This window comes from Chiloscyllium plagiosum, unplaced genomic scaffold (genome assembly GCF_037043375.1).
Source record: "Chiloscyllium plagiosum isolate Xiang-an unplaced genomic scaffold, Cpla_swu_hap1 HiC_scaffold_26, whole genome shotgun sequence".
Classification (NCBI taxonomy): Eukaryota; Metazoa; Chordata; class Chondrichthyes; order Orectolobiformes; family Hemiscylliidae; genus Chiloscyllium; species Chiloscyllium plagiosum.
This window is the reverse complement of record NW_028270164.1, coordinates 11,296,380-11,317,907: the sequence shown is the minus strand read 5'-3', so window position 1 is coordinate 11,317,907 and position 21,528 is coordinate 11,296,380. Positions and strand designations below refer to the sequence as shown.

At 40.3% G+C, this 21,528-nt stretch overlaps 1 protein-coding gene across 3 annotated transcripts in view; it reads right to left on the bottom strand.

Moving 5' to 3' along the window:
- pik3c2b (phosphatidylinositol-4-phosphate 3-kinase, catalytic subunit type 2 beta) overlaps positions 1-21,528 on the bottom strand; it is a 190,271-nt gene that overhangs the window by 105,663 nt on the left and 63,080 nt on the right. For all 3 annotated transcript variants that reach the window (XM_043716445.2, XM_043716446.2, XM_043716443.2), the window contains exons 6-9: positions 5,020-5,131; positions 4,052-4,131; positions 3,658-3,721; positions 1,829-1,975 (exon numbers count right to left, since the gene is read on the bottom strand). In XM_043716445.2, the coding sequence (XP_043572380.1) occupies positions 1,829-1,975; positions 3,658-3,721; positions 4,052-4,131; positions 5,020-5,131 (403 nt within the window). The remainder of the gene's footprint in view (positions 1-1,828; positions 1,976-3,657; positions 3,722-4,051; positions 4,132-5,019; positions 5,132-21,528) is intronic.

Below are 21,528 nucleotides of genomic sequence, written 5' to 3'. Positions count from 1 at the left end.
CAATTACAACACTTAAAAGGCATCTGGATGGATATATGGATAGAAAGGGTTTAGAGGATATGGGCCAAATGCTGGCAATTGGGTCTAGATTAGGTTGGGATACCTGGACGACATGGACGAGGCGGATCGAAGGATCTGTTTCCGTGCTGTACATCTCGATGACTCTACAAATGAAAACCCTGGGCAGGCAAGGGTGGAGTGAATGTTTTGTTTTGAATTAATATACTAATTATGAGTCAGATAAATTCTTCATTGGTATTTTTCACACAATTACATGACCTTTTTTTGAAGATGAGAGCGTATAGCAAAAGTTCCAATGTGTGCACACACCACAGAGACTGGCAAGAGCCACAGATGAAGGGGAATTGGACTATGAAAGGCCTCTACCCCATAGTGCAAGTACCACTGTTGGACAAAACACTGCATTTTTAAACAGGAGATTCTTGATGGGGCAGAGGCAGACAACAGCTATTTCTACAAATGTCAAAAAGCATACTCATCATCAATTGTACAGCGGGTAGGCCTTTGACAGGAGCCCAACTTCTTTTAAGTCTTGTAAGTCTTGAAAATGCAATGGATGGGTGGAAATGGATTTCACACCAATTCCTTCCCTCCACTAATAAAACTGACTATGAACATCGTAATTATTTGAAATATGAACAGACTTCAAAATACAGCAGCTAAAAGCAACAGCTTCTTTCAGTCTGAATCTTGCGATGTAAAAAGAGAGGAGTTCTTAAGTTATTCACAAACACCTGCCTTAATGTTGCTTATTCTGAGCGCAAAACATCCACTCTGTTTTTAAAATTAGCAGTTGGGTGGCACAGCGAGTCAAGCAGCTTCACTTTTCATCGCAGAGTTCAACTTTGACTCAAAGGATGAAAGTCCAATCTGCTCGCTAGCTGTAAAGATCCTAGGTAAAATGTGTGTTATGTCGTTGTTTAGAGAGATTACAGAGGCTCACACTTCTCAACTTCTGAGGGATAGTCACTAATAAGTTACGAGAATGACTTGTGAAATCTTATCCAAATATAAGCCTTCATCTTTGAAGATTACAAAGTTATTAGCATACCAATTAAATGACTTGGCAAATCTAACCCACTGCAGTACAGGCCAGTGTGTGGCTCATGAGCAATGTGTTTGCCATTGTATCAAAAGTCATGGATTAAAGGTCCACAGTAGAGACTTGAGAACTTAATGAATCCAGGCGGACCCTTCAACGCAGGACAGAGGGAGTACAGCAACATCAGAGATGACACATTCAGATGAGACACTAAGTCTTCATATTCCAAAATAAAAGAAAAGGAAGCTCACCCTGGTTTTTTTTGGCTAATATTTAACCATCGTTATAATAAATTGTAATTTCTGGCGCTTTCTCCCATTGCCAGAGTAAAATGACAATTGTGTTTTCTATAGTTCAACACTGACTACACTTCAAAAAGTACTTCACTAACTCTGGAGCACTTTGGGATGTGGTGAGATTTTGTAAGATGCTATGTCAATGCAATTTTGTTCTTTATTTCTTGCACTACGTAGAAAACGTTTCAAATGTTTTCCTACCAACAGCCAGGAAGGACATGACAGAGACTACGATGTGAGCCAGTGACAGGGCATAAATAAAAGTCATCCTGAGGTAGCATATTGGCACAGAACTTAACACCAGGAAACAGCATCATGTACAAAAACAGCCAACAGGAAAATAAAAAGTTTACAATCAGAAACATTTGGATTTCTTTAAATAGTGCTACGCAAAACACAATGAGAATATTTGATAAAAGCATCAGCTGCACTCAGAAGATGAAAAGTAGCGAGAAGTGGGTTTCTGCACCTTCTGTATCCTGGGATGTAGCCGTGAGGGACAGGGTGGCAACTGATTCAAGGCATTGGTTATCTCCTGTGTCTCGACCAAGGCAAGTGCATTGCAAATGGCCATCACAGACTGAACCACCCTCTCGGCCTTTTGTGAATGATCGACCTGCAAGCAACAAAATGTATCTAATAAACAAGAAAGAAACATTAGCACACCCAAGACCTCCCTTGCTCAGTAAATGTATACAGTGAACACAATGGTTTCTTCACTTGATGAATTGAATTTGCTATGGGGAGACAGAATAACCTCGTGATAATAATCGCTGCACTCTTTAATGCCAAATAGCAAGGTCAGAGATTATGAGCTGCAATAACCCCAAAACAGGAACTGAACAAATATTTGTGGTAGAGTGCTACATTGTTAAGAGTACTTTTCTTCATACAAGATTTCAAACGGAGGTCACAGTCATTCACTACATACATAAGGAAACTATGGTTCTTCTGATTCTTTTAACACAAAGTCAAATGCATGATTGTTTACAAAAGTAGTATCAACACAACTTGAATTTAAATAAAAGTAAGAAAACTTTTTACAGTCATGTATTTTGGAATGTTTAAGCTAGTCTAAAAGACATTTATGTAAGTACATGAACAAGAACTGTCTGGATGGATAGGAGACAAGCACAGACAAGTGGGACTAGTTTAGTTTGGGATTATGGTTGGCATGTACTGGTTGGACCAAAGGGTCTGTTTTTGTTTAGTTGGGTTCACCTGAAGCACAAAACTGACCACCCCAATATCATGTTGTTCTCACTCCTCTGGATGGAATTGTAAGAATCCTCCAGAATGCACTTATTTGGGAAGGATTTTCAAATTGTACTCTTCCAGATGCAAAGGCATTGTCAGCACATTTTAAAAGATCTTTCATGTCAAATATTATTTGCATTAATAAGAATCTGACTGGTGTCCTTCAGTAAGACTAAATAACTCTATCTTTTCAAAAAAAAACCTTCAGCGATTTAAGGCCAGATTACTGTCAGATTATAGAGAGGTATTTATCAAAAAAGTGCAGTTCTGACGATAAACTCATTTAGTCCATTACGAGATTCATAAAACTGCAAAGTTTAATATTCCTGAGTACAGCAAGAAATATTTTTCAATGAAAAGAAAAAAAAGTTCTATTTTACTGCCTGATTTATAACAGTTCATTGAAGAATTCATATTTTAGTTGAGGAAATGAATTTTATATTGGAAATCTGAACTGTAACCTAAGATTCACAATTGACAACCACCTGATGAAGGAGCAGTGCTCCGAAAGCTAGTGCTTCCAATTAAACCTGTTGGACTATCACCCGGTGTTGTGAGATTTTTAAACTTTGTACACCCCAGTCCAAACACCAGCATCTGCAAATCTTCACAATTTTGGCTACTGCTCTACTGCATCCAAAATGAAAAAGTCTGCTCTCGGAAAACTGGGCACAGCTTAGCGAGCCCAACGATCACTGTAAAAGATGCTGGTTACATAGGCCTTGGGCATGAGGAAGAGCAAGTTAAGACTTACAATCGCTGTTCCTTGTCCCTTACAACACTCACTGTCAAAGCCAAAAACATACGAAAGGGGTATTGAAGCTTTGAAAATAAGTCAGCTGCCTCAGGAGAAAATAAGTAAAATTAAGGAAAATTTCAGGGAACAAAGATAATTCTGTTAGCTGGGATGAAAGTGAACCATTTTACTGACTCAATAGAGATGCTCAAGTTGTTCTGTATGTAATGCTGAATAAACACAGGTTTGTCCAGGTTACTGAACAAAAGATTCTCAACACATTGTCTTGTTGCTATGCAACCTACCTCAGCCAGCAGAAAGTTATCCACCTCATTTTGATAGGTGTCAAAGAGGAGGGTCAGAGCTTGCCTGCAATGAAATTACAAACACAGCTATCAGCAAGATAATTTCTTGCTGCTAAACCGAGGCAGGCAGAACAGATGTCATTTGATACATCCATTATACAGCCCCTGTCACATACACATACCATAGGCAGAGATAAGATATTCTGGAAATTACAACATCCAATTTTAAATAACCCAATGGAAGGAAAATCATACTTAGGGTGAGATACATACACACTAAGACTTGTACAGGAGTTATACATAAATATAGGTGAAGTTTCAAGCCTTATCACCGTTAGCAACAGAATGTGAAATGCACACAGACTGACCACTGTTGACTGCACTACTCTCTCACCTGGTTACGGTCTGTTTTAAGGGCCTTTCTTGCAGATGTATGAAATGGTTAAGAGTTGATTGACTCTGATCATCACTGACCTGTGAAAACAGTGTCAATTGCAATAAATATGAGTCAGTCTATCCATTCCTATCATTTAGCAGTCAGGAGTTAAGGAGAGAGAAGTGTAGTTGCACCAAAACAAATGGACAAGATGCAATTCACAAAAATGAAACCATATCATAAACAATGAGTGTAGTTAACTCCTTTATGATGATCATGATGCACCTCATTCACAGATTAGGAGTCATCAGCACCTTGACCCTATCCTTGGGTATAAGCCAGTCACATCCCAGCCAAATATAGTACCATAGCAAGAAAATCAGCTTGCCTCCAGAGTATTTGCTGTCCTGATTAAATTTCACCTGACACGGCAGGCCCCTTGCTTTCACAATTATATGAATTTGATAATGCAAATAAATTATGCACTCCTGGAGTTCAGTTCCCTCCTCCTCTCAAAAGCACTTCTTACACAATATGACACTGGACCCAAATCGTTAACTCTGCTTTGTAGATGCTATCTAACCTGCTGAGATTTGTCAGCAAATTCTATTTCTGCTTCTAATTTCCAGCATCTGCAGTCCTTTGGTTACTTTATATAAACCCACTTTCGGACAGCCAATTTCTAAATTCCATAGGCAGGCATACTATATTCAATTCACTAACACTTTTCCAATTGAGACAGTTTGAACTGTTCACCTTTAACAAAGGTAAACTTGAAAGCTTTCACTTGCTTTTGAAAAACTATGCAAACATTTAACTTGAGGTCATTATTGAGAGATGGGTGGTTCAGTTAAACCTCTGTCTCCTCAAGCTAACCAATAACTTGGTGCTAAAGGTAAACAAAATTGAATTCCCCAACACTTTAAACTTAGATCTTTATAAAACTTCCAGACTGAATCAGTATTCGGAACTTTAGAATTGCTTACCGTACGCATCAAGTCCTTGCGAACTGCCTTGAGCTCTATCAGGTAGAGTTTAATATCCACATCAAACTTACGGCAAAACTGAACATATTTGTGACTCCCAATTGTGTGTTTACTGGAAAAGAATGGATTCAGTCACAATCATAAGTAAATTGATTTCCTTTCACCACAGAAATTTCTAAAGCTAGTTTAGTAAAGAGCCACAAAATTGTTATTCATAACTATTTCAACCATTCATAACTGTTGACTTGTAAAAGAAAACGGTCAAAAGAAAGGCAATTTTGGTAAATTGCATGCTTTCCCTTCAACATATAAAGTCTCACCAATTGATAAATGTCTCATTAGCGGCATGCTTAGAAAGCATAGTTTCTCAGTAGTATTATACAGTAAAAAAAAAGGAGAATATTTGGCCAACCATGCCAGCGCTAACACTATAAAGATATACCAATTAGTCCCACTCTTCTGTTCTTTCCCAGAGGCCCAGTGTCATTTCATTTTTCAATATACATCCAATTCCCTTTTGAAAGCTAATATTGAATGTGCTTTTGGGCAATGCAGCAAAAGCAACTTGTACCTATATCAGAAGATCTGTATATATTTGATGGAATAAAATATTCAAAGGTATTTCAGGGGACATTTGTGAAACAATATATTTTTCAATCACATAAGTAGATATGGTTAGCACTGTTGCCTCACAGCACCAGGGATCCAGGTTTGAGTCCAACCTCAGGCGACTGTGTGTGGAGTTTGCATATTCTCCCAGTGTCTGTGTGGGCTTCCTCCGGGTGCTCCAGTTTCCTCCCACAGTCCAAAGATGTCCACGTTAGGTGAATTGGCCATGGCTAAATTGCCCATACTGTTCAGGGATGTGTAGGTTAAGTGCATTAGTCAGGGATAAATATAGGATGGGAGTGGTTCTGGGTGAGTTGCTCTTCAGAGGGTCGGTGTGGACTTGTTGGGACGAAAGGCCTGTTTCCACACTGTAGGGTTTCTATAATTCTGTATTAGGTTAGTTGATCAAAAACTTGATCATAGAGGTAGGTTTTAAGAAACATCTTAGAGAAGCCAAGAGAGCTGGTGAGGTGTAAAAGCAGAGGAGAGGTGGTGAAATTCCAGAGCTCAGAGTCCAGGCAGCTGAAGGCATGCCTGCCAATTGTCGAGAGATTAAAATTGGCGATGCTCAATAGGCCAGATTTATAGGAGGAATAATATTTTAGAATTGTAAGGATGGAAGAGATTAGAGAGATAGGGAAGAACAAGATCATGTCAGGATCATAACAATTTCATGGAGTAAATGGAGACAGACTGCTCTTGGACAATTAGTACCCAAATAACTTTTTGGGTCTTCCAATGCACTGTAGTGGCTCAAGAAGCCAGCTCAACACTACCTTCTCAAAGGCAACTAGAGATGGACAATAAATGTTGACATAGCAAATGCTGTTCAAAACTCATGAATGAATTTTGAAAAACTTGGCATTACACAACATTTTTAATTGTGATTATGAAAGTGGTTATAACACTTCTTGCATATAAAGCCATCAATGTCCAGTGCCATAACTGGAGTGGAAATTATTTTGCAGAGAGTCAGCTGCATTTTGGGTAGTCCAATGTTGCAAAGGGGGGCTAAAACAGGTGTTACATACTTGCATATCATAAAGCATGACATCTATCACAAACTTAAATCCGGGTTGTCTCTACTGTGATTGTAGATGGCACACATCTGGCATTATTTTACACTTGGATCATTCTATTTGAAATTTATCACAGAGAGCTTAAAATGCTCATCAACTGTTTTGATATACAGAAGGTTGAGGTAATAGATTTTTTTTGGGTTCTAAAGACATGAAGGGATATGGGTAATGGCGCTGGAAATTGAAGTTTAGGTCAAAGATCGTAAGATTTCACTCAATGGTAAGGTAGATTTGATGGAGCTTATGACCTACTCCAGCTCTATTTCTTATGTTGTCACACCCTTTACTGTGTAAAACTGACATGGTACCATCAGATTTCTTGGTTATTGTTTCTCCCAATCCACGCGAGCTGGATATTTTTGTCATTTTATTTTGACAGAATAAAACATCCCTTAAACAAGGGGGCAATTTGTAAGTTAGTTATCCTATAAAAATCACCTTATCACCCACTCCTAAGTCCACTCTCACCATCCTGTACACTGAACGACAACGTCAACAACAATAATTCTTCGAAAATTGCATCACATGTAGACAGGGTGGTTAAGAAGGCATTTAGAATGCTTGCCTTCTTTGCTCAGACCTTTGAGTACAGGAGTTGGAACATCATGTTGAAGTTGTACAGGACATTGGTGAAGCCTCTTCTGGACTACTGTGCACAGTTCTGGTCATCCTGTTATAGGAAGGATACTATTAAACTGGAGAGGGTTTAGAAAAGATTTACAATGACGCTGCCGAGATTAGAGAATTTGAGCTATTGGGAGAGGCTGAATTGACTGGAGCTATTTTCCCTGGAGCATCAGAGGTTGAGGAGTGACCTTACAGGGGTTTATAAAATCGTGAGGGGCAGGAATAGGGTAAACAGCCAAGGTCTTTTCCCCAGGGTGGGGGAGTCCAAAGCTAGAGGGCATAGGTTTAAGGTGAGAGGAGAAAGATTTAAAAGGTAGCTTAGGGGCAACATTTTCACAGAGAGGGTGATACTCGAATGGAATGAGTTGCCAGAGGAAGTGGAGGAGGCTGGTACAATTACAATATTTAAAAGGTATCTGGATGGGTGTGTGAATGAGAAGCATTTAGAGATGCTGGAAAATGGAACTAGCCTTATTTAGGATATCTGGTGGGCATGGTTGAGTTGGACCAAAGAGTCTATTTCCATGTTGTATGTCTCTATGACTCTATAACTCTAACAACCACAACTACCTCTTAATAACTTGCTTAATGATATAGATGGTGGGCAGCTACTTTCAAGGTTGTCAGCTAGCCAGGAGCACGAGTGGAGCCACAGGCTATGTAGCAACATCTAGAGATTTATTGGCTAAGCATCATCCTATCAACTAGTTAAATCTTTGAAAAAAAAATTAAATGAAAGGAACTAACACGCTCGCACCACAACAAAATTTCCTCTTACGATTAAATGTAATGGGAAGATCTACAGCTATGAGTCATAAGCATATTAAAACAGTACAGGAAGATGGAGGAACTGGGTAAGTGTCATAAAGCAGGTGCACTCTTCCAATTATCAGATATTTTAATGGCTTCACGTCAGTGTGGCAGCTGAGCCTGGGCAAGGCAAATCTGAGAAGCCCTTGAATACAGGGTCAAAGGCTGAGCCAAAACGGTAGTTATCAAACTCAGAACAATGGCTTACTGCCTGAGTACTGTGTGGGCTGAGATATTGCGTCACAATACCTACTTTACAGGAAATTGAAAGCAAAAGAACATCATCAGCCCCACCCATAGCTGAATAGATTTATTTTTAAAAAGTACACACTCTTTCACGCAACAGTTTTTTTAAAAAAAATGCGTTGGAAATCCAGAATTTTAATTAGAATTAACTCAAAGCCAAAGGAACAAAATAATAATCCCTGTGAATTTTGAAATATGCAGACTACAGATATCCTAATAAACAACTCTTTCACTCGTAGCTCCTCAATCAACTTATACAATTTCCTGAACATTAGACAAATGGAGAGGCATGTTAAAAAGCTTACACCCGAGTTCACGTATAAATTGAAGTCTGTTGAATTAAGAAACACAATAGTCTCTGGTTCTAATACATCTATAAAAAGTACAATATGTCAAGAATCAAGTGTTATTTAACAAGAGCAAGATCAATATTGTGAAATTTCTGCTTCTGACATAAAACAATCTCTCATAATTACAATAATTTGTATTTACAAGGTGCCCATGATGTGGAAATGGCAAGCAAGTGGATTGAGAAGACAGAAGTGGAAAGGTGTTTCAGACATCGAGACTACAATTCTTGGTACCACATTGAAGTATATTATTTCAATTACATATTCTTGCCCCAATAATCTGTATAGATTATTGTGTCAATTCCAAGCAGAATAATAAGTGTGATCCAATATATTTTATAGAACATGGCACTAAATTTCAAAATGATATCTGGAAATGGAGGCAGATTACAGAGCTTTAGTGAATTTTACTGCAATTTAGCACTTGTTCACTATTCAGGAAGTGTTCAGAACAGAAGAGGGAAGAGAGAGTGAAAGCATCAACTAGTAATTTTCCAAAAGGTCTTTTGCAGATTGGCAGATATAGCAAGCTTTTAGAAATGGGCAAGGGATAATATTGCTGAGTCTTACTCTGATTGCCAGTCACCCTCAAGAGATCATAAGGGATGATATTAGTCACCTTTAGAAACACAAGATAGTCAAGAACAGAGGGGACTGATGTATAAAATGATGAGGGGCATAGATTGGGGAGACAGAAAGAGATTCTTCTCCTTGGTGAAGTCATCAATGACCAATGGGCATAGATTTAAGGTCAGGGGCAGATGGCTTATAGGACATGGGAGGTAAAAAACCTTTTCCCCCAAGATAATGGTGGGAATCTGGAACTCTCAGTTCTGCACTCGTGATGACACATCCCATAAAATTAAGGTGAAGTGTTACAAAGTGGGATTAGAGTAGTTAAGTAGTTGTTTTTGACCAGTTTAAAGTAATTGTATGGGGGTCGCGATGGGACATATTCTGTAATGTAGATCTCTACAACTCCATAGCAACCAGCATGGATGCTTTAACGGTACATCATGCTTTTAATTGAATTTTACAAGGAAATTACAGGGTGCATTATCAAATTGTGGTGGATATTATAACTATGGATTATGAGATAGTAGTTTGAGAAGATGCCACACGAAAGGCTTGTGGCAAAAATGAAACCATAGGATACTATAGGGAACAAAGCTTTCTTGAGGATGCTAAGGGATGCAAATGGTGAGAAATGCAATTTTTGTTAGGTTTCCAGCAATATGCGCAGAGATCTCCTTTCTTACAAATCATTCATGGCACGTGGGTGTCGCTGGCTATGCCTGCGTTTATTGCCCATCCCTAGTTTTCCTCAAGAAGATTGTGGTGAGCTGCCATCTTGAATAGCTGCAGTTCTGTAGTTTGTAAAGGTGCACATTCAGGTAGAAAGCAATACAAAAATCATTAAATATGATTCTGTCTCTACACACAGAATACAAAAGCACAGTGGAAATCTTGAACATGTAACATTCACAGGATAATCCTGGAGTTCAGCCAGACTATTAGGGCCACGAAATGGGAACCATGACTACTCTTTACAAAAAGAAAAGGTCTGATAGACGAAAAAGAACTTAAAAAGTTCAGTCTTTCCTGCTTGAACAGAGAATATAATGAGATCTGAAGGCGTTTCCTTTTCAAGATAATTAATAACTTTGACCGGATAGCTTCCATTAGTTAATAAAGCAGTAATAATTAGCTCAGGACCTTTTCTTCATACAGGAGTTTATTGGAACATGGACTGCTTCACCACAAATAATTATTGAGGCATAATTAACACAAAGGGACAAGAGTTTGAAAAGGAAAAATGATACCATGGAAAGGCAGAAAAAATTAGAGTACTTAACTCTGGTTGACTAATTAACATCAACACCAGGGGATGCTCTCCCTTCATAGTGTAAATCATATAACTCAATGCTGTTGGATCCGAATACAACACGTTACTTAGAGAAACAGAGACACATCTGAATTAGAGTCTTGTGCTATGTGCCAATCAAAGCACAGGAAGCAATTGATTGGCGCATGAAGTAAGAGGTGGCAGCATTCCAACACTGAGGTTGAATCAGGCTGATGAACACACCCACTGTACTTCTGAGGTCTCTTACTCTGAGGTGCAAGGGCTTTCTCCATGAGCTTCAGATGACAAAATCCTTTAAAAGATGCAGAAGAATCCAGTTGTCAATCTATTTGTGATTCCTGAGTGGTCAGACCACATTATTTTCATTACAAAGTTTGCCCAGGGCACAACAAGGGTGTTCTTGGCAATGTGAGCAATGCAGAATAATACTTCCTTTTGTAATGCTGAGCATTTGCAACAAACCAGCCACCAAGTGAAAAGAGAACTAGTGGCATTGTTACCATCAGTTTCTAGCTTCTCCTCAAAATACCATGCAAAATCAGATCACAATGCTGTGCTCCTCCTCCCATCTTACAAACAGAAATTGACACTTGAGGACTCAGTACAAAAAGTAGTGCAGTATTGGTCTGTGACAATGGAAGATATTCTATGGAACTACTTAGAATCGGTGGAATAGTCCACATTCAAGAACTTAGCTGCCAACCTAAACAAGTATGCCACTAACATCACAGAATTCATTAGCAAGTGTGCAGAAGACTAGGTGCTGGAGAAGTTAATCTGAATGCTCCCCAAACAGAAACTATTGATGAACCAGGAGATCCACTCCCTAATGAAGTCTAGGTCTGAGGCATACAAGTCAGGCGATCCAGACCTATACAAGAAATCCAGACCTGACCTTCGCAAGGTTATCAGGGATGCCAGAAGACAACACCAAACTCAACTCAAGAGCCAGACTAACAACACGGACACCTGTAATTTGTGGCAAGGCTTACACAACATAATTGGTTTCAAAGAGAAGTCAAACAGAATTGCAGGCAACAATTGGGGCAGCATGGTGGCTCAGTGGTCAGCACTGCTGCCTCACAGCACCAGGGACCCAGGATCGATTCCAGCCTCGGGTGACTATCTGTGTAGAGTTTGCACATTCTCCCAGTGTCTACGTGGGTTTCCTCCGGGTGCTCCAGTTTCCTCCCACAGTCCAAAGATGTGCAGGTTAGGTGAATTGGCCATGCTAAATTGCCCATAGTGATAGGTGCATTAGTCAGGGATAAATGTAGGGGAATGGGTTACTCTTCGGAGCGTCAGTATGGACTTGTTGGGCCAAAGGACCTGTTTCCATACTGTAGGGAATCTAATCTAGTCTATTTATATACAGCCCTACCTGATGAGCTCCATGCATTCTATGCTCACTTTGAACAGAAGGTCAGTGAAATGATATCCACTTGTCCACATAGCCTCTGATCCACCTGTACCTCTGGTCAATGCCACAGATGTTAAATTCCATGAATCCACAGAAACCGAATGGCCTGATTGGAATGCCCGACTGTGCACTCCGATCCTGTGCAGACCAAATGGTGGAAGTATACGCTGACATCTTTAAGCTCTCCTTATTTCGATCTGAAGTCCCTACCTGCAAGATGATCACCATCATCTCAGTGCCAAAGAAAAATCATGCAGCGTGCCTCCATGACTATCGCCTGGTGGTTCTGACCTCTAGAATTATGAAGCACTTCAAGAGGTTAGTCATGGCTCACATCAACTCCAACCTACCAGATTGCCTTGATCATTTGCAATTTGCCTACCGATGCCTCCGGTCCATCTCTCTGGCCCTACATTCATTCTGGAACATCTGGATAACCAGGATACCCACAATAGGCTCCTACTTATTGACTACAGTTCCACCTTCAAACACAACAATTCCAAAAGAAAGCTCATCTCCAATCACTGAGATCTACATCCCCACTTCCCCCATCTGTAAGTGGATCCTTGACTTCCTAACCCACAGACCGCAGACAGTAAGAATATGTGACACTTCCTCCATGATAATCCCAACACAGGTGCCTCACAAGGTTATGTACTCAGCCCCCTATCATACTTCTTACACACTCACAACTGTATGGCCAAATTTTGCCCCAACTCCATTTACAAGTTTGCTGATGACACCACCATTGTAGGTCAGATCTCAACAACAACAAGACAGAGCACAGGTAAGAGACTGAGTCCTTAGCAGCATGGTGTAAAGACAACAGTCACTCCATCAATGTCAGCAAAACAAAGGAACAGGTCACTGACTTCAGGAAGTGGAGCGAAGGGCATGACCCTGTCTGCAACAACAGTGCTGAAGTGGAGATGGTTAAGAACATCAGGGAGTGATGATCACCAACAATCTGTCCTGGTCCACCTACATGGACATGATGGTCAAGAAAGCACGGCAACACCTCCAATTCCTCAGAGGGCCAGCAAAATTTGGCATGTCCACAAAGACTCTTACCAATTTGTTATAAATGCACCATAGAATCATCCTACTTGGGTGCACCACAGTGTGGTACAGCAACTGCTCTTTCCAAGACTGCAAGAAACTGTCAACACAGCCCAGCTCATCACACAATCCAGCCTTCCATCCATTGACACGATCTATACTTGCCACTGCCTCAGGAAAGCAACCAACATAATCACGATGCCACCCCCCCGCCCGCCCGCCCGCCCCCCCCCACCAGTTATATTCTTTTCCACCATCTTCCATCAGATAGAAGATATAAATACTGAATACATATACGAACAAATTCAAAAACAACTTCTTCTCTGCTATTATCAGACTTTTGAATGACCTCTCAAATGTTAATAAGCAAAAGTGAGGACTGCAGATGCTGGAAATCAGAGTCTAGATTAGAGTGGTGCTGGATAAGCACAGCAGGTCAGGCAGCATCCAAGGAGCAGGAAAATCGATGTTTCCGGGCATGAACGGCTTTTGCCCGAAACATCGATTTTCCTGCTCCTCGGATGCTCCTGACTTGCTGTGCTTATCCAGCACCACTCCAGTCTAGACTCTCAAATGTTAATATTGATCTCTTTCTCTGCAATTGTATTCTGCATTCTGTTTTGTTACTTGATTCACTTCATAAGGTACAATCTGCCTGTACAGAATGCAAAACACCACTTTTCACTATCTCAATACGTGTGACAACAATAAATCAAATCAAACTAAATAGAATCAGTTATTACCCTCATTGAAACTAACTCTAAAGGCCTATGTGTTAATTAAAAGATTATAGATTTCAATGATTTAAGACATGGATTAGCTGGTATTCATTAAACTTTCTGAAATCAACCACAATCACTGCCTAATCTGCAACTTCCTAGCCAAGTGCAATGTTATTCAGAAAGTGTTTCCCATAATCATTCCAAGTGCCCTACAACCCTTTCCATCCTCTTTTCTCCCATCGGTATGCTAAAGTGAGAGAGAAGACAGTAACTACAAAATCAATGTTGGATTCAGCTTTATAACACACACACATACAATTGAAGGATAATGAACAACTAACCCTTATATTCAAGACAAACATTCATTCATGGATTACTCAAAAGCTACAAACCATGGCAAGCATAGCAGCAGATATTTTCTGAGATTGGTTTCCTTCTCTTTTGTTTGATTCTCTTTCCCTATGACCTGTTTCTCCCTCCTTCAACATCTTCACTTCTGAATTATGATGCCAAATATATCCGTGGGGGGAAGGAAGGAAGGACGGAAGGGAGGACAAGACAGAAAGGGAAAAAGTGAGAACAAGACAAAACTGATAGAAAAAGAGAAAAGAATGAGTGAAAATACAGGACAGAGATGGGAGGAGAGAGAAGAGACAGAAAAGCAGTTAAGAGAGTGAGAAAAGAGAAGGGATAAGAGGGAGGGAAAAAAGAGAAGGGAGAAGTGAAAGGGTAAAGAAAATGGAAAAGAGATAGGAGAGATGAAGAGTGAGAAAATGCAGAGAAGGGAGATGAGTACTGCTGAAGAAGGGGCAAATGTCAGACATCTGCACTCCTTCTCAGAGCCAGTGCTTCTCTGTTTGCTTGTTTGTTTTATTCTCCAATGGTTCATCAGCAGTTTCCGCTTCAAGGGTTTTCCAGAAGTAACTTTGATACATGAATAACTTTATTTGTGATTGTAACTTGAAGCAGTAAAGGTGCCAGATTGAATCTGGGTGGACTTGTGGCTTTTATATCCCCATCCGTCCAGGTAACCTTACACAAAAGTGACCAATTTCTGGTTCTTAGGCTGAAGGCTTGGCGCACAAAATGGTGGCAGGTGCTTCAGTACTTCAGTGTGACCTTCTCAGAAGATGTTTTTTGAATCTGTGCTTCTTTGTTAGAAAAAAGGGAAAAACGTAAAATCACGGTTTGAAATTGGAAATTTGAAGTTTGAAATTATCTATTTTTTCAGCCGCTACAGTCAGAATTCAGGCTTAATTAGTCACCGAACCCGAAACGTTAACTTCGATTCTGTTCACAGATGCTGCCAGATCTGCTGAGTTTTTTCAACAACTTCTGTTATTGTTTTTAAATTAGTCACAGAATGGCCTCCTGAATTTCTGCTATTTAACACTTCATTTACCACCTACAATTTACCTACCATCATGTGACTACAGAATCAATAGTATCAATAATGGCCAATTTTGATACAGCTTGGAAATTTAAGGAAGTCGCTTTCCATCCAATGGGAAAAGCAGAGTGCCAGGACAAGGAAAGGAACATAAGAAATCTAGTGAAAATAGTTATTGGCCTGAATTTGTAGGAAGTGGTGCCTCTGTAAATAACAAGCATGCCTGTTAATGGATATAGTAAATGATTAGCTCTATTTGCGAGTAGGTAGTTGCCTTTGAAAGCAGTGGCACTGCTTCTCATCTGTATGCAATCTCTCATCCTGTGAAAGCACGCATTAATTTTCATATGTTGACAATTCTCAACTCTACCTGAACACCACCTCTCTCAATGCCCCTACTGTTGATTAATTATTTGACATCCAACACTGGACGAGAAGTTTCCTCTAAGTATTGGGAAGACTGAAGTCACCACAAACTGATTCCTAGCTACCAATTCCATCTTTAAGAATGGATGAAAACACTTTGGCAGCAGTTCGGAGAAGATTTACTTGTCGAATACCTGGTATGGGTGCCTTGTGTTATGAGGAAACGTCAGACAGGCTAAGCCGAAGTGTAGATAAGCAAGAGACAACTTGATTGAAACATATAGACTCTTAAGGGTTTTGACAATGGGCATATGGAAAGGATAATTCTTCATGTGGGAGAATCCAGAACTAAGTGTGACTCTCAAAATAGGAGGCTGCCCAATTAAGACTGAGATGAGAATTTTCTTTTTCCCCTCATAGAACGTACAAAGTTTTTTGAACTCCCTTCCTCATAAGGCAGTGGAAGCAGAATATTTTTAAGGTAAAGACAGATAGGTTCTTGACAAGCAAGAAATTGAAAGGTTATCGGGGTAGGCCAGATGTGGTGTAATCAGTCAGCCATGATATTACTGAATGGCACAGCAAGCTCAAAGGGCTGAGTAGCCTATTCTTTCTCCTAATTTGCATGGTCGTATCCCTCCCTGGCAGACATTGGAGTCAAAAATCTGAGTGCCAGCAACCTTGGTGTAGGAGTTCAATCACTAAGACCGCTTATTCCACCTCCATTATCCAACATTAGTCCTGCACCATTCGTCTGCTGCCGAAATCCTCATTGATGTCTGTCCGACCTGCTGTGCTTTTCCAGTGCTACATTTTTCAACTCTGATTCTGCAGATCTGCAGTCCTCACTTTCTCCTACTTCTATACTTGCCTATGCCAATATATACCTGGTTGCAACTTCCCACAATATTCTAAACTCTGTAAACCTGGGATCATCCAAAACACTGCTACCTGTGTTGTCAATAAAACCAAGTCTCATTCATCTGTCAGCTCTGTGCTCACTGATCGATATTGGTTGTCAAGCACCAACTCAAACTTAACATTTTCATCCTGATTTTCAATGGTGCCCTCCATCCTTAATCTCCTCCTGCCTTACCTGCACACACACACACACACACACCCGGACCCTGCACACCTCTCCCTTCCCACTGAGATGTTTGCACTTATCTAATTCTAGCCCTTTGTGCCTCTCCAATTTCAACTGCTCCACCATTTTCAGCTGTGCCTTCAGCAGCTTGAGCTCCAAGCACTGAAATCCATCTACAAACCTTCATTACTGATGCTAGAGCTCTGTGACAGAGAAATTGCTCTTGAAGTTGGCCACAAGTTGATCTTAAAAAAATATTTATTGAAGGGAGGTCTGAAGGGTTGAGATCTGCCACCTTTCCCTGCGGGAATGCTGACTAAACACAGGATGTTGCAGCCCATGTCCTTGTATGATTTACAGTCCAATTCACACTTATCTTTTAGTTGCACATATCCTGTGGCGGCTTACTCTCACTGCTGGAACTGACTGCACACTTTGCTCAAAGTGCCAGTATTTTTGGTCACGTGTCAGCTGTGACATCCACCTCTCCTGATCTCTCAACACAGCAGCATAGGGCCTCAATTACGCATTTCACACAGCGGCTCCTCCAGTGGGTGTCCAGAATACCATTAGTTGAATCAAACAGGGTGGGAATAACAATGTACAGCTAGAGAATGCCAGAAAACTTTCATGCACTTCACGGAGGCATCAGCCTAGATTACGATTATATTGACGAACATTTTTCGTGCAAACAGCTAAGTGTGTAGAATGCATATAAAGTATCACGATACAAGCTCAATTAATAATTTTAAGATTTATGGGTGGAATCCTAGAAGTCTGAGCAATTTTGGCTTTGGCGGAGTATATGTCAGAATCAAGCAACAGGTGTGGCAAGGCCCAACTCAACATTGGGAGTAATTCACTAACTTTTCACAAGCATTCAAACGTCAATGACAAGGATTAGTGCTTATTAAGGTGCTTGTTAATGGCATAACAAGCCACATTAACGTAATACCTCCCATTTTACCAAACTCGCCAAACACATTAGACAACAGGAAAACTCAAAGAAACCAGAGCAAATTTCTGGTGGATTCAGCTCACCACTTGCTCCAAACAACCTCCATGTTGGACACCAAACTCAAACATCCTAGGATACACTGCATGTGTACAGCCACATCCATAGACATTGGCATCTGACATGTTCCACTCCTAAGAACCCATTTACTGAATGCTTCTGTACTTCAAATATGGACCTAAGGTTCTATCAGTAATATTACTGCAAGGACACACATCTAGCTCACAGAATGAACCAAACTACATCTTTGGACTCTCTGCTAACTGTCATTGTACTTATACACTTTGACCATACCTGGGTGCTCACAGCATCCCTGCCTTGCATTGCTTTGTTTTCAGTTATCCCCCTCAGCCAAACATAGCAGGCTCATAACACTGCTGTGTCACTGTATCATTTAGGGCAGTCCAAAGCCTGAAACCTTGTCATTTAAAGCTTGCCAATCATTTCCAGCAGGGCTCAGTCAAGAAAAGGGGACAGCTTTCACTCAAATGTTTGGCATAGTAACTCAAGGGAAGTCTGTAATACCAGTCTGGCTCTGTTTGGGCAGCTGGAGACACTAATCTCTCCTCAAAAGGGCTGAGGAACTGAATGATGGGCAATATGCCACTCAGCTTGAGTCTTTCTGTCCGATTGTGGGCAGTTTTCCTCATGGAATCAGAAAGGCAGGTATTAAAGAAGGGAAAGGTGGGTACAGCAGCAGCGAACAAGCACGAGTGAGAGGCAGTGGAGAGAGGATGATGGAACTTGCAATAGCAGAGGGAAAAATGACATTAACCTTGTTTCTCCAAATGGCTGAGACTGCTATAACCTAGGTGACAATGTAAATGCACTGCGCCTGAGAGAAACATCAGGAATGGTGTAGGGCAGCTCTGGACCGGAGGTACGCATAGGGTGTGCAATGGATGTTAGTGAATTCCAGGAAACCTGGTGAGTTCTTCCAGGAACAGCAAGAGGGAAGATGGGATGGAAACCAGACATATAATATACCATAGGGGCGGGGTAGATAATTAATAAGACCAGTTTTGTAAGATAGAGCAAGAAAACCTGCTAGAGCTCACAGTGAGAAACCCTCCAAAAAGCTACACAGTTTTGATACAGACATAAAAAAGGTAAGCTTCAGATTGTTCCAAGACAATGATACATAACGATGTTGAGCCAAGGCAGATAGATGGAGTCCATTAAGCAGGTCAACTGTGGTCTCGCTGAATATGCCCAAGCTGAAATTCTTACTTCAATTTACAGAATCATAGAAACCTGAAACATACGTGGTGGGTTTTCTACCTCAAGCTCTCTCTTAATTCTTAGAAAGAGGAGTTCTCTGCTTAGTCCCTTGCCTTTACTGTTCCTCTATAAAAATTCCTCATTAGCAAACATCTGTCCAACTGCCTTTTTAAACTATGATTACCTTCCATCTGGGTTGTGAAGTGAGGGAATTGAACTGACAATCGTAACCCATTTAATAATTTTTTTAAAAACATGACAATTAACCACTATCTCCCAAGCTAGACACGTTGATGCATGAATCATTCATGCTAGGAGCTGGCTGAAAAAGTGCAAACAAGGCCAATTCAGGGATCTTTGCTGGAGTCAGAGTTGGATCAGCTGAGTGGGTGGAAATCTCCTTCTGGTCTCATGTATGACAGCAGCTCCTGCATAAGATCGATCATCACATCCATGTATGAATAATCTTTGAGGGAGGGCCACACCATGATTATGAAAAAAGCTGATTTCTTTTGTGTTCTCTTCCTTTAGTCTTAGAACAGGGAAAGCAGAGGCTGTTTGTATTATATTACCTTTACAACACTTTGGGGAGTGGTTGAAGAGAATGGTCTGGTATTTTCTGGAGTTTAGATGAGTGAAAGGAGATCTCATAGAAACAAAAATTCATAAAAGGGATCAACCGAATAGACACAGCCTCATTAAAAAGAGCAAACCATTTAAGACTGAGATGAGAAAGAAATTCTTCAGTCAGTGGGCAGTGAACCTTTTGAATTCTAAAATCGAGGGGACTGAGGAAGCTCAGTCATTGAGTAAATTCAAGACAATGATGGACACATTTCTAGATACTAATGACATCAAGGGATGTGGAAGTAGTGTGCTAAAATGGCACTGAAGTAGATGATGATCAGCCACGATCTAGAATGGAGGAGCAGACTTGTGGGACTAAATGGTCTACTACTGCTTGTACTTTTCTATAACACAAACAGCTGAATTGGCCCAAGGTCGCTATGTAGGTGTTTACGCCCTAAATGAGCTTCCTATCATCCTATTTCATCTCATTCCATCCTTTACTTGACTTCTCCTCCAAATATTTATCTAATTTCCTCATACAGGTCTACGCTAGTCACATCAACTAGTAACTATACTAGCCATCTGGAGATTAGCTCACTCAGCAGAAGCTACTGCTTATGCCTGGAATGTACGCTGGCTCATTTAGCTCAGTGCTTCTCTGGATTCCAGCAAATAACAGGAAAGAGACACAAAACTCACGCTTCCATTGAATGTTGCACTTTCATTTCAGAGATCTGTTTGATCGGGTAAGAGGCTAGTGTTTGTAGGAAAGTTTCTGCAGAGTTTTCCAATGCCCAGGACACAAAAGTAGGTTTAAATAAAACTTCCCACTCTCCTTCTGCGGTTCGTGACATACACGCATAGACACACACACAGGATCTTCCTATTTCATACCCTAAAAGTAGGAGAACACACCATCTACTAAGGTAAGAAAAACTACTGAATCTTTCAGGGATCTAAAAACATTCCAATTAATTAAGTTCACTTCCTATCAGTAGGCCCAGAAAATTGTGGCCCACAGGTGCAAACACATACAGTCGCAAAAGCAACTGCACGAATATTTATAAACATACACCCACACACACACCCACACCCACACAAAGTGGTGTGGATACAATTGTACATACAGGTGCAACATAGACAAGCAGCCTGTTTAAGAATACAAGATTGCAGCTGCATTTGAGAGACCGTCACACTGAATAAACCGGGGAAAATTAAAAACTGAAAATAGAATCTAACATTTAAATATATTACATGTTTAAAAAAGTAAAAAAGAGAAGTTGTTAACCGAGCTTCATTCAATGATCCTGTTTACACTGAACACACTCAGACTGAAACTAACACATGAAATGTATAAGTCTGCAAATCTCTGCAAGCCTTCTGCATATTGCAGTTGCTACCTGTGCCCTTTGGAACAAAAGGTTTTTTTCCCCTCACTAAGGAGCCTAGATGTTCTTAAAGTGAAGACCAAATAGATAGTTTCTAATATAATGATCAATTTGGAGGAAAACTGAAATTGCTGGAGAAACATAGAAACACAGGTTTGGCTATGTTTATACCTGGTAGCAGATTTGGACAGAAAGCAAAGTTAACGTTTCAAGTCTAGTGACCCTTTTTCAGAACTCAGAATTTAGAGTGTTTACTTTAAAGTAATTCTACCACTACAAGCCCCACGCCATTCCCAACTTAATTCTGCGACAAATTGAACATGAATGACTTTCAGTCATCTGTGAGGAAAACGTTGGAAATCATTTCACATCTATAGCCTTCTGAACTGTGTTCCTCTGAAACATGTTGAGATGTTTAATTTTGATAAAGCTGCTGGGTAACTACAAGTTCTTGTTGTACTAGATCAATTCCCAATGGACTGAAATTGAATTGGGGAATTAAAAAAAGTGTCCAGCCTATTGCACATGTGGCTAAGGCATTGTGTAATCTAATCTGCAAATCATATCCATGTAGTAAAACAACTGGTGTTCTGAAACTCCACTGTGTACCTTTATCAAGATCTTTAAAAGGTGCTTTCATTATAGGAAGCTTGACATTCTTGTGACCAATTAAGTCAGCCTCC